The sequence below is a fragment of the Rhineura floridana genome, chromosome 6, assembly GCF_030035675.1.
Source record: "Rhineura floridana isolate rRhiFlo1 chromosome 6, rRhiFlo1.hap2, whole genome shotgun sequence".
NCBI lineage: Eukaryota > Metazoa > Chordata > Lepidosauria > Squamata > Rhineuridae > Rhineura > Rhineura floridana.
The window spans coordinates 154,965,757-154,979,495 of NC_084485.1; the positions used below are offsets into that span (position 1 = coordinate 154,965,757).

The 13,739-nt window shown below is 42.3% G+C and overlaps 1 protein-coding gene across 8 annotated transcripts in view; it reads left to right on the top strand.

The window, feature by feature from the left end:
* The window catches only part of RASAL2 (RAS protein activator like 2), a 340,966-nt gene that overhangs the window by 244,419 nt on the left and 82,808 nt on the right, over window positions 1-13,739 (top strand). For all 8 annotated transcript variants that reach the window (XM_061634210.1, XM_061634211.1, XM_061634205.1 and 5 more), the window contains one exon: window positions 249-358. In XM_061634210.1, the coding sequence (XP_061490194.1) occupies window positions 249-358 (110 nt within the window). The remainder of the gene's footprint in view (window positions 1-248; window positions 359-13,739) is intronic.

The following is a 13,739-nucleotide window of genomic DNA, read 5'->3' on the forward strand; positions in this document are numbered from 1 at the left end:
TCATGCCTGTAGCAAAGGTGATGTCTGTCATTTTGATTGCCATTTGGCTTAGTTGTGTCTGAACAAACTTGAACTGTGCTATGACTCATGGAACCTCCCTGTATCCTGCTGACAAGATTTTTTTTTCTCACAAATGATCCTTCCATGACCACCAAGTTGATCAATACCCAGTGACAGGTTAGAAATTTCTTTAAAAAGAAATAATAACAAGCATTGTTTCACTTCATGTGTTTTTCTTTTTCTTTTAGGGCTTCTTCAGTAAGCGGCTTAAAGGTTCAATCAAAAGAACAAAGAGCCAATCAAAGTTGGACAGGAATACCAGCTTCCGTCTTCCATCTCTTAGGCCTGCTGATGACAGGTAAGAATCTTCATGGAGGGTCTCTCTTCTCCTCCAGATATTGGGCAAGCTACATTAATCTGATATCTTCACGTTGCATATGAAACCAGGAAAAAGTCACATTCAAACTAAGCTCACTTTTGTTTTTCTTTCAAAAATATTTGACATAGGTTACAACCACTTACAGTACTATAGCCCCTCCGAAAAACCCAGTGTTGTTTATAGTCTCTTGGCATCACACATGGTTTCTGAGCCTTTACAGAGCTTCATTCATAACATTTCAGAACTGAGCAGAGCTTTGATAGGAAGTCCACCAGTGCTCATGCTTAACAGGGTGGCTCCTGTTTCTTCTTCAGTTCCTTTCAACGGCCACAGCAGTGCTTGGAATGTTCTCAGAGTGTCCCCATTATCTGAGGAGACTGAGCTGATTTTGACTATATATTTTTTATTCACACCTACACCAGTCATCCAAATGGCATTACTCATCCACTGACATAATTATATTGTTCCAGTCAAGCAGGTAAGACATCTTACCAGAGCAGTTTCTGAAATGGAAGTGGAACAAGAGAGAAAGCAATAAGAAAAAAATCAGCAAGAACACTTTTCCCTCAGGCACTTTCCCCACATCAATATCTTTAGGGTGACTAGCCTCCAACTGCTGACACAGCTCATTGCTACAGTCATTAGTAGTACATAGCACTTTCTTTTATGCAAAATAAAACAATGATGTTCCAAAGAAACACCCTGCTTATTTCAGATCTTGCTTAGCTACTAGCTGAGCTGAGATCAAGACTGGTTCTCAAACTCTTGATGCTTTCTTCCCTGTTCTCTCCCTACTACTCCCCTCATCACATTTATTTATTGTTTGAGTTATATCCCACCCTTCCTCCCAGCAGGAGCCCAGGGTGGCAAACAAAAGCACTAAAAACACTTTAAACATCATAAAAACAGACATTAAAATATATTAAAACAAAACAACGTTAAAAACATGTTTTTAAAAAAGCTTTGAAGACATTTTTTTTAAAGGGTAAAAAACATATTTAAAACAACAACAACAACGGTTTAAAAGCATATTAAAAAGCAATTCCAACACAGAAACTCAAATAATGTGATTTATTTATTTATTATACTTGTATACCGCCCCATAGCCGAAGCTCTCTGGGCGGTTTACAGTAATTAATGGTGGTAGTCCTGTTTGGAATGGCTTTGAAACCACTTTTGAAATTTATTCATATTTTTATTAGTCCACATTTTAAAAGCACAAAAAACAAGAACTTTAGACATTATCTAGAAAGAAGTAGATCTTCTTTGATTATACACACTGTTGAAACTAGAGCAGTTGAACAGCCTTTTAAGTTATTTTCAGTGTGGCTTGGTTTTGAAAAATACAAGTCCAGGAAGGAAGGCTACAAGTATAAAGTGGAAGGTATCACTACAAATAGTTTCATCCTATGAGGCAATCTGGCTATTTAATTCTATTTATTGTCATATAACAGCTGGTGGTTGAGCATGCCTACCTTTTCTCCTAGCTTCTAGCAAGGGGGCTTTAGCTTTTAGATATGAGTGATAGATGGCAGCATTTGTGAAGGAGTTTTGATGTAGGTAGTGCATGTTCCTTTCTAGAACACCTTGTTTTAGCTTAATTATTTTATCATGTATAATGTTAAAGTATGTTTCTGTGATTTCCTGTATATCTCAATTTTAATGTTGAAAATAGTTTTTCTGTTCTGTATTTTCGTAACTTTTATACTTTTTTTTAATCTGTCAAGTGTATACTGTTTTTAACAGATGAAAGTCATACTTCTGTAATGATTTCCCAGATGCTTAGCTTCACTGAGGTTTAGCATCCCCAGCTCAGAGCCTTTATAACAAAGCAAAATTGTCTTGGCACTTACTGTTGTTCTAAGTAGGAGTTGGGGACCAGAAGAGGAAGCACAAAATAGATCAAGGGGGGATCAGAGCTGTGATCCATATTCTTGAAGGAGATATTGGGGAAGCCCCAGTCCTGGCAAAAATAATAGGTTGCTATATTAATTATATGGGGGGTGGTTGTGGAGGAATCCAATAACCCTTTTGATCAATTTTTTTAAAAATGTATGCATATATAGAAACTGCAGAGAAGTTATTCCTGAAGAGTTGTGGCTCCCTGAGCAACAATCCACTCCTCCTTAGGATGACCTGTTTGATAGTTTAAGATTACTGGATATGTAGGGTCAAGGAACCTTTAAAATCTGAAATAACTGATTTTTTAAATTAGTGGTTTCCATATTTGTTTTTAAAAAGAGCATGCTGTATCTTCTGTGCCATCTGTGGTAGCAGAGCAATGCACCGAAGGAACTAAAAGCTAAGTAGGGATTTGCCATATCTTCCTATAAGCAGAGTCCTTTGACTCCACAGAAGACAAAGGTTTGAGGGCTCAGATCTACCCCCTGCAGCCTGTCTCTATAGAATTAGTTCTTATCTGACAATGGCAAATTTTACTCCAGCTTCTACACTGAGATTCTTAACACCACGCCTGCATTATCCATCCATTTGAAGTCCACAGCAATTCCTCTTGACAACAGACAGCCGTCCCTCCGTTCAAAAAGTGCTCAGTTGCCTGCAAAAATGGCTCCTCTTTGGAAATAAATAGATAGGCATATATGGAAATGATGTGCAATCTGGGAACCACTTCTTGCTGAAGAGACTGAATGTTTAATGAAGTCTTGCCTACATTAGTGGTCTGATCTACTTTTAATGCACCTGTCATACCAACTCCTTAGCTGCCCTGCTTATTGCTGTTGAAATGCGATTTTTTTTCTTTGTTTCTCAATGTCTGACAGCAAAAGGAACTTGTTTATAGTTTACGTTATATGTAGCAGCCTTTGTTATAAAGGTCCCAGGAAATAGGAGATGAAAATTGTAGGGAGGGAGAGGGAAGAATCAGTCAATTTCATGTTTCTCTCATTTTCCCAATTGTTTACCAATTTCCGCATCAGTTTTTGAATTTTCTTTCAAGTTCTCATGAACATTTGTCAGCATTTTAGTGTGCATTTCTTGTAATGTGCACATTTTGTATGCAATTTTGCCCAGTATACACTTTTGCAAATAGTTTTTCCTAATATAATGCATTTTATATTATCACAAATAGATTCACGTTTATACACACGTTTCCCTAATACATGCATTTTTGTACACAATTTTGGTTGAGGAGCTGCATCACAGAATTCAGAGAAGTGCAAATTTCGAAGGATAGTTCATTTCAGTTTGCATATTGCTTGGGAAATGTGAATTAGGTAGGCATTAAAATTCAAACTGAACTATATTTGTTTTAAGAGACCAATCTCAAACAAATAAGCAAAATCCATATTCTATAAATTATTCACATGTATAGAATTTGGGTTGTCCTAACTGGAAGAACTAGACTTAATGAATATAACCTTTTCAACTTTAATTTGTCAGAAGATCAAAGTGAAAAGGGACTTAATTTCCCTGCTCCATGCAGTCTAATCTTGGCTTCTTACCTGTGATGTACCAGGAAATGGGGTCTTCCATTTCTTCACAGATTCAAGCCTACATAATTACAGTGGGTACAAGTTTACAATTTTATATAGATGTAATGATTTTATATAGATCTTATGACATGCGAACCATCTACATACACTTTGTCCTTATAGATTTATACTGTGCAAGCATGTGGGAGAGCTGAGGCCAAAGTTCCTTTCAAAGTATTTTAACAGGCTATAAATGGAGGAAAAACAGAACTGTAGCCTCATTACAAAATAGAGGATATGCTAAACCTGGACCTATTTTAGAATGTGTGAAGTAGCCTTCACAGAGTATGTGCCAGGTGCAAGAAGAATCCTATCGGCATTAATAGTTGTGTGTGTGTGTGTGTGTGTGTGTGTGTGTGTGTGTTCTTACAGTTTTACTCTGCTTTTCTGTTATATAAAAAAATCACACCACCATACAAAGAAGCTTACAAAATAAAAATAGTAAAGACAATAACAATCATAATAAAAGTGAAGATTTTAAAGCAGCAGCCAAATTTAAAAGCAGAAAGCTAGAAGACTAAAAGCATAGATTGAAAGTCTACTGAAATAATGTTTATTTATTTATTTTACTTGTATACCGCCCCATAGCCGAAGCTCTCTGGGCGGTTTACAGTAACTAAAAACAAATACAATTCAAGATACATCTTTTAAAAAACAATTTAAAACACAATTTAAAAATTTAAAACAATATAAAACACATGCTAAAATTCCTGGGAGAAGAGGAAAGTCTTGACCTGGCGCCAAAAAGATAACAGTGTTGGCACCAGGCGCACCTCGTCAGCAAAATCATTCCATAATTTGGGGGCCACCACTGAGAAGGCCCTCTCCCTTGTTGCCATTCTCCTAGCTTCCCTCGGAGTAGGCACCCGGAGGAGGGCCTTTGATCTCAAACGTAGTGTACGGGTGGGTTCGTATTGGGAGAGGCGTTCCATCAGGCATTGTGGTCCCAAGCCGTGTAAGGCTTTATAGGTTAAAACCAGCACCTTGAATCGAGCTCAGAAACATAAAGGCAGCCAGTGCAAGCGGGCCAGAACCGGTTTTATATGTTTGGACTGTCTGGTCCCTGTTACCAATCTGGCCGCTGCATTTTGCACAAGCTGCAGTTTCCGAACCATCTTCAAAGGCAGCCCCACGTAGAGTGCATTGCAGTAATCTAATTTAGAGGTTACCAGAGCATGGACAACTGAAGCCAGGTTATCCCTGTTCAGATAGGGACGTAGTTGGGCCACCAACCGAAGTTGGTAGAAGGCAGTCCGTGCCACTGAGGCTACCTGTGCCTCACGTGACAGAGATGATTCTAGGAGAACCCCCAAGCTACGAACCTGCTCCTTCAGGGGGAGTGCAACCCCATCCAGGACAGGTTGGACATCAACTATGTGGTCAGAAGAACCACCCAGTAGCAGCATCTCAGTCTTCTCTGGATTGAGCCTCAGTTTATTAGCCCTCCTCCAGTCCATTGTTGCAGCCAGGCACCGGTTCAGCACATTGACAGCCTCACCTGAAGAAGATGAAAAGGAGAAATAGAGCTGCGTGTCATCAGCATACTGATGGCAACGCACTCCAAAGCTCCAGATGACCGCACCCAACAGTTTCATGTAGATGTTGAAGAGCATGGGGGACAGAACTGACCCCTGCGGAACCCCATACTGGAGAGTCCAGGGTGCCGAGCAATGTTCCCCAAGCACCACATTCTGGAGCCGACCTGCCAAGTAGGAGCAGAACCACTGCAATGCAGTACCTCCCACTCCCAACTCAGCCAGTCTCCCCAGAAGGATACCATGGTCGATGGTATCGAAAACCGCTGAGAGATCAAGGAGAATCAACAGAGTCACACTCCCCCTGTCTCTCTCCCAACAAAGGTCATCATACAGGGCGACCAAGGCTGTTTCTGTGCCAAAACCAGGCCTGAAACCCGACTGAAATGAATCTAGATAATCGGACTCATCCAAGAGTGTCTGGAGCTGGCCTGCAACCACTCGTTCAAGGACCTTGCCCAGGAATGGAACTTTTGGTGAATGCTGAATGTCAATGAACATATGAATGCTAAAAGCAAAGGGGCCTATCAGATCTCCACAGGGAGAATATTCCAGTGTCTTACTGCCATCTCTGAAAGACTCTGACTGTCCTACCTGCCCGTCTGATCTAATGCAAAGCAGGACCAACAGCCAGACGTCTGATGCCGCTAGTGGGCAGACTCATGCAGATTTTCTGAAGTAATCAGACTCCAAGCAGTGCATGGCTTTCATGGCTAAGATCAACATTTTAAATTAAACCTGGAAACAAATAGGCTTCCAGTGTTAGAAATTAGAAGCGTCAACCTTTTTGACAAGTGTGCAAAGAAAGTAGATAGTGCCAGTCTAGTATATACTTGAATTGAGGGAGGAGAAAAGATAGCCAGGATAATCACTGGCCATTTCCTGGTACACCACGTGACACTTCCTGATGCTGTGATTCTTTTGAAGAGTGATAACCTAGGTGGATCTTGGTTCTGTTCTTAAACAGAAGTGCAGACTTAGAATCGCTTGGTTCCGATTAGTTATATGTTAACTGTTTCTGAATAAATATTCCTGTTCTGCAACTTTTAGAAACACATGAGTAGGCCACAAGGCTTCTAGCATGCGGGTGGGGGACGACAAGTCACTCAACATTGTAGCTGGCATACTCCCGCACTAGAATACATGTGCATGTCCTGTGCCTGCCTCTAGTTATCTGCTCAGTGCCAAGGAGCAGCACAACATGCAAGTGGCGGGTAAGAGTGTACCGCTGTGTCTCTGTACCATAGAGACTGGTATGCAGACAACGTCTCTTCTCTAAGAGTGTCATAGACCCCCGATACGTGTATCATACGTGGTGCCCTTGCCACAGTTGGACCATCCGTGCCCTAGACCCACGGCTGAAGTCATCAGTAGGGAGTAGGTGCCCAAATGTATATAACTTAGTTTGATATAAGCTTGCAGAATGAGAAGTGTCCTTTCTGCAAGCTTTGTTTTTGTTATTGACTTGCAGTGAACAGCTGTTCCCGGCTATTTGTGTTTCACAAACATTTTCGTATGCAGCTTCTGGTGTCTTAGAAATCCCCTTGCTATTTCAAGTCCCTCTCAGCAGAGTCTACAGCAATTTACCCTCCAAATAATATGCTGTTAAGTTTGATGCTGCCTGACATGTTGCAGCTTGTGTCTTGGGCACATTTTAAATGGTCTTCTACTCAGTGAAGAATTCTTTTGAGATACAGTAGGGCCCCGCTTTACAGCGCTTTGCTTTACAGCGTTCCGCTAATACAGCGGTTGTGAATTGTAGAAAGGCCCCGCTTTACAGCGCTTGTTCCGCTTTTACGGCAGTTTTTTGCTGCCGGGCGCCATTTTGGTCACTGTAAGTCAATGGGATCCGCTTTACAGCGGTTTTTGCTTTACAGCGGGGGTCCGGAACGTAACCTGCTGTATGAGCGGGGCCCTACTGTACATAGAATCATTTCATTGAATCAGTCACTGTATTTTCCCTCAGATGCTTGCTGTCAACTGCATTGTTTTTATTGCTCCAGAGCTCTTATATGAATCTTATGCATGTTATTAAGAGTGTTGAAAATATTAAAACTATCTCCTGAGTTTTAAAAATGAAGAATAATTTTGAATAAGCAAGGAATGGTTCTGTAATTGCATATTTGGTATTTAGGGAGAGTTTATTGATATTGCCAGTTTGGGATGCAACCACAGGCTCTTCTAACTGGTCCTATAATCCCTCCCCTTAGTTTTGTCTATCATGGAGGGAGTGAGGGGAGAGAGAATGATGGTTGAGACAGGTTGCATGGGGTGTCAGTGGCTGCAGTTAAAGCTCTGTGAACAGCTGGGAGGATTTTGCCCTCCTGGGATTTGCTGCCATATGGGAATCCTCCTGATTTAGTAAAAGCCATTTTATGGCATTATCAGACAGCTGTAGCTCGTCAGAGAATTCTCTTCCTGGTTCCTAAGAATGGCCTCTCCTGGGCTTAGGCATATCAAGTAGCAATGGCTCTGGGATCTGTGGAGAAATGGTACCGTTCTGCATATGCCAGTTCTTCCTACTATAGGTGGGTTCTTTCTTTTCGAAGGTAAGCTTTGTAATACACAGAATGGTGGCAAGTCAACATAAGAAACAAATCTTGCAGGCATTTCTTGTATTCCTTGACAGGCTTCTAATCCTAGTTTATAGAAAATGACAACATTGGAGTGGGTTGATTTGATCCTGTTCAAGCTGAACAGATAGGAATGTGCTGAAGGCTAGCCTCACGTCCAGCATGTGCTGTTTCTGAGTTGTGTGTGTGTGTGTCCCCACATGTGCACAGGGAAGATTGTTGTTGTTCCCTGCTTACTTAGATACATCCTTACAGGTAATAAATGTGCTTGAAATTGCATAAAGAGGGTTGTGATACTACATGGCTCTGCCAGAGAAGACCTTTGAGCAGGAGTCTTGATGGGTTTACATCATCTCATCTGTTCAAATGAGTACATTATAGATCTGACACCACATTTTTCTGCATCTTTGGTATGGGAGACAATTGTAGTATGTACGTACGTTTCTGAGTGAATGTCAAAATAATAAGACTATTACCATGGAGTCTTATGGAGTTTGTGGGTCTTTGCTGCAAGGTGCAAATATTGCAATTCTTGTTTTTGTCTTTAAAAAGTAATATGATGAACAGCCCTGTGCTTGTAGTTCTGCTTGCAGGCTTCACAAACTGCTTTCTTGGAAAGGTTGGAGAGGGAAATAAGTCATGTCTGTCCTTCCACAGATATTTTCTTGTAAGGAACTGCTCTAGCCTCATTTCCAGTTGGGTTAAATCATGTAGAAATGTAACAAAATGCATTTCAGTAACATACAACGCATTGTTTCCAGACATGCAGGATACAGGATTCCACCCTCCCATAAATAGCTTTCTAGTGCAACATGATAGGTATAATATATATGTCCAATAGAATGGAATTGTTAGTAGATAGAAACTAGGACTGCAGGCCTGATTGAGCCACACAATATATCTTTTAGTGAGCTGCAATATGTATTAAGAATGTGCTAGGAAGGTGTCTGCAACCAAGTATGCCAAACTGAGACACGGAGTTTAGGATCTTTGGCTATGTTTGTTTTTAAATTAGAACTGTGACTCTCATGGGAACTCACGGGTAAGAAAATAACTTAATCCAGGCTGATGTCACACTCAAATAAAAAATGAATTATGTATGAAAGCAGTTCAACCTCTAGAAACATTTGCTAGGTAAAGGAGGTGTTTGGCTAATTAGCATTTATACAATCAGGCAGGTTGTAGTGTCTGTGAAATTTAGGCTAGTGCTGAAAAGATAATTTTTGCCTTTGATAAAAATGAGGCTCTCAAGGGTTCAGCTCAGCAGCCTCCAAACTCCTGGCACTTGTGGACAGAAACACCCAGAATCTCCTCATCATGTTTGTATGAAAAGAGGGCATGTTTTCGGTCTAAAAGATATACCATCTTGTTTCAGCAGTTTTTTGCATCCTCTTGTGAAAGGATCAAAATGCTTTGCAAGGGGGCAGGTTTTGCGGAGGGAAGAGGGAATGCACCCTGCTTTGGTTATGACAAGTCATGTGCAGTTAACTAGTTGGGGTAGAATGTGAGTGGGGGATTCACACTGAAATACACCCCATCAAAGGCAATAAAGTATAGATGTCCACCTACATTACATTACTTTCACATCCATATGCTGTTCCAACTAATGATGTTAGAGTTGGTCAGGGTTGAATGCCTTGTTCAACATTGGTAGAGGGCAATGAAGCTTCCAGAAAAGTACAGTTAAGCAGGGATTGTCAATCTGAGTTCCTGGGGTAAGTAAAGAATATATGGAACTTTTGCTTGCGATAGCAAATGACTGCAAACAGGCACAAAAATGTGTGAGAAAGTAGGTTTTTTTCCATGAACATTCCCCACTGCAAATTGGCAACTTTTTCAGTGCAAATTGACACTCACAAAAAAGCGATAGTGCAGCCTGTTTCCCAGTCTTCTCACAATGCTTTATCATTCCCATTTTGCAGATGAGTAAGCTGAGGCTGAGAGAGAAAGTTGCTCAAGGCTATCCTGTGAGTCCGTAAACCAAGCTGAGATTTGAACCTACGTATGGTGTACTTTCTGTCTGTCTGACCTGAGACAAATCAAGCTATGTTAGGACGTAGGAGTATAAGCACCTCTCTAATAAGAGGGGAGCTGATATAAAATGTAGCATTTTTAATCAGATATATTATGAGAACCTTGTGTGAAGTAATGTACCTTTTCATTAGCCTTCTTTGCTTCTTCCATATAATAAGATTGTGAATGAATCATATAGTATTGTTTCAGTATTAGTACCAATGCCATGTTTGCTTCTGAGAGATTTCCAATACTTATGAATTATTTTTAAGAACAAACTCTCACCTCCCATAGCAATCACAGTAGTTGAAACATTGGAGTTTTTAAATAGGCTAAAAGCAGCAGGAGACTTCCATAAGCAGATAACAATTTGGTTTTTAACCCTTCCTTCCCTCTATGCTTGAATACTGGAGTAGTCTGGTTAGGCAACTGTTGGATGCTTCCCATCCCCCACCCTGTCTGCCCCATTCTCCACTTAGAATGAAGACCTCACTAGAACAGATGAGCGATGTCTTCTTGTCTACAAGGCTGAAATAATCCGTTGTGGAATGAGAAAGGCCTACACTGGGGCAACCATCCATTCAGCAACTATGCACTTGCAAAGTACTGGCTGTGGCTCCCTCCACCGTTTTTTTTTCACCACCTTTGCTGTGGCCAAACAGCAATTTTCCTTGCCACTTGCTAGCATTGGGGTCATAATCCTGGGCTAGCTGCTCAGGGAGTTATGGGTTAGCAACATGGATTAGCAGTGTATGAGTACCATTGTGTGACTAGATGGACACCTTTACTAAATTGACAGGAATGGTTTAAAAGCAGGTGGAGAAACGGTGGCCCTCCAGATGATGCTAGACTGCATCTCCCATAAACCCTGACTACCAGCCATGCTGGCTGGGGCTGATGGGAGCTGGAGTCCAACAGCTTATGGAGGGCCACATGTTTCCCATCCTTGATTTAGTCGTGAGCGCTGTATCTTGATTGATGCAAGGATGCTGATATGAAATACAGAGGAAGAGGTATATGCTCCAGGACCATATGGGACAATAAAAGAGTTGGTGCAGTGAAAAAGAGCATCTTTATTCTTTCCATCACTTTGTGGGACCAACTTGACACTACTGTCCTGTGCTGGTAAGTTTCAATCAAGGCTGGTGCCAGAGGGTGGCCCCTCCTTAGACTGGGAGGGTAGCACTCCCATTCCGTGATCTGCAGCAGTGTTGACTCCTGGCCCTGCCATAGGTCGCAGAGAGGGAGCTCCCAGGCACCTCCCCATACAGACTGTACGGGCTTAAATAAGCCTGCATGCACACCCCACTTACCTCGCCCATTGCTGTGAATGCTGTGCGCACAGCGTGCATGCCTGCCAGCAACCAAGATAGCCGTGGAGGCTTCCCTAAGGGTCTGCTGCACCCACTGCCATCTTGGTTGATGGCTGGCAGGTGCGTGCATGTAGCGCAGCGCTCATGCGTGCTACCAACCAAGATGGTAGCAGGGGTATCAGCTCCTTAGAGAAGCCCTTCCACCATCTTGGTTGATGGCATGCATGCGCTCAGAGTGCACATGGCATTCATGTGAGGGGATGGGAGAGGTATGCGGATGAGTGCTGTGGGCCTGGGACAGGCTCATGCCCAAGGGCCCAGTCATGCCTGGCGCTGGCCTGGTTTCAGTCATCAGAGACTCCCTTCTGCCAGGTTTATGCTGCACTTGGATAGCTGACAAAAAGTTAATCACCCAAGTTAAATGTAATTGAAATAGGGATTTGGATGGTTAATGGAGCTGTTGAGAAGAAACTGATTTGTGCAAACATTCTCTCCCCCCCAACAACAGCCTCCCTGCCATCCTGTATACCTGCATGATCTTCCTGTTTACAGAAATCCTGCTTCCTGTGATTAACCGCCATCTTTGCAGAGACACTAAGCAGCACTTACTTTTCCAATGCCTTCCCCTCTAATACGGGAAAGGCTGTTTTAATCTACCATCATCGCTGGTCATTAGAAAAGAAGTAGAGCAGCTTGGAGTTATTATCACTATGCTCAGAAGCAAGAGGGCTGGGCAAATTGCCTCTTGTTAATTGCAGCACTGGGATGTCAGAAGAGAGGTTTTGTGGTAGGATCAAATTATTTTTTTCTAGAAAGTCACTCTTTGTATATAGCCATTGCTTTATGAACTTGAACTATTCATAGACATCAAAACAGTTGCTGCTTTTCCATCTTTGTAGTCTATTAATATGGGGCAGAGCAATCCAAACCATAATCTGCTGTGCTAGAGCAGTTTTGGATGGGGCAGAAGCAGTGGTGTAGTTGTCCAAGGTCTTGGGGAGGGGGGCTTAGCTTTTTTGAGAGCAGGGTCCCAGCAGGGACACTATGTCTCCACCATCCTACCAGCCAATCAGCATGAAAGGGGAGCGTGAGCCACTGAGAAGAGTCTTCTAATGTGCTTCCTTGTCCTTTCCTGCTGATTGGAGCTAATCAGAGAGAACATAGGTGAGTGAGCCACTGAGAAGACTATTCTCAGTAGCTAACACGTTCCCCTTTCATACTGATTGGCTCCTATGTACGTCTGTTGTAGAAAGCAGCACATGGGGGTAGGAGTGTGGAGAAGAAGACAGAGAGCAGGCAAGCAAGGGGATGCGGCTGTGAGTGACTGTGGCATGACTATCGATTCATGAAGGGACTCTGCACTTCTGAATTTGCCACTACACTACTGGGCAGAAGTTTCCCTCTGTCCAGCCCAGCCCTGCTTTGTTTGCCAGCTCCCACTGTTAGATGAGCTTTGTGCCTGCAAGGGAGCTCCACCCATGGAATATGGAGAAAATGACCATCAGCAGGATCCCCAATGGCAGTAGCCAGCAGGAAAGTCCCAAAATGGGGAAGGGATAGGGTTCAGCTGGCACAGAATCCACTGGATTCTGGTTACATCTGCCTGAGAGCTGGTACGGTGAACATCTGTTCTTCCCTGCCCCCTACCTTTCACCCTGGCTGACATGAGCAGCAGGGCTGTGGAAGTAACAGTGGCTACATCACACCATCAAGCCCCAATGCTTCCACCCAGGGGTTTGGATTGACCTCTAAGAATGTGGGAACGGAAGTTGTGGCCTTGGATAAACCATTTTAAAAACTTCAGTTTCCCATCTGAAAAGGGGTGTAGTGGTGTTACCACCAAGACTAGCCCCCTTGCTAGTGAACGCATAGGGTTGAGGGTTCTTGCTTTCTCCCTTCCTCCATGTGTACATAGAGTACTTGTATGTCGAACATTAGATCACCTAAGCTTACAGGTTATCAACAACAGTCTTCTAGTGTAGGCGGAGAATAGAGGAGACCCCATTCAAGAATTCTTGAGTCTTGGGAGGTATCAGAAATTTTCTCTTCGTGAGTCAGACTTCAGACAGCAGAACAGACTTTATGATATATGGCATTTATTCATATATTGCACACTACAACTAATAAAATGCATTCTAGTGTCCTTAGCCATCATTGCAGAAACAGAAATATATATATCGGCATAAAAGAAATTGCTGGATATACATTTAACATCAAAGTAAAACACTCTGAAGGCACATCTTAGTTAAAACAAGTTACAGTAGTTGAAGAACTGTGTTAAACTCTTAAGTCATATCACAAAGGCAAAATTACAAAGTACATGGAAATACATGTCATGATACATCAGCCATCAGATGTCATGGATGGAATAGATGGATGGTTCTCTTGCTTTCTTTGACCCCCCACCCCACTCTAGCAGAGCTAAGGGGCCCTGA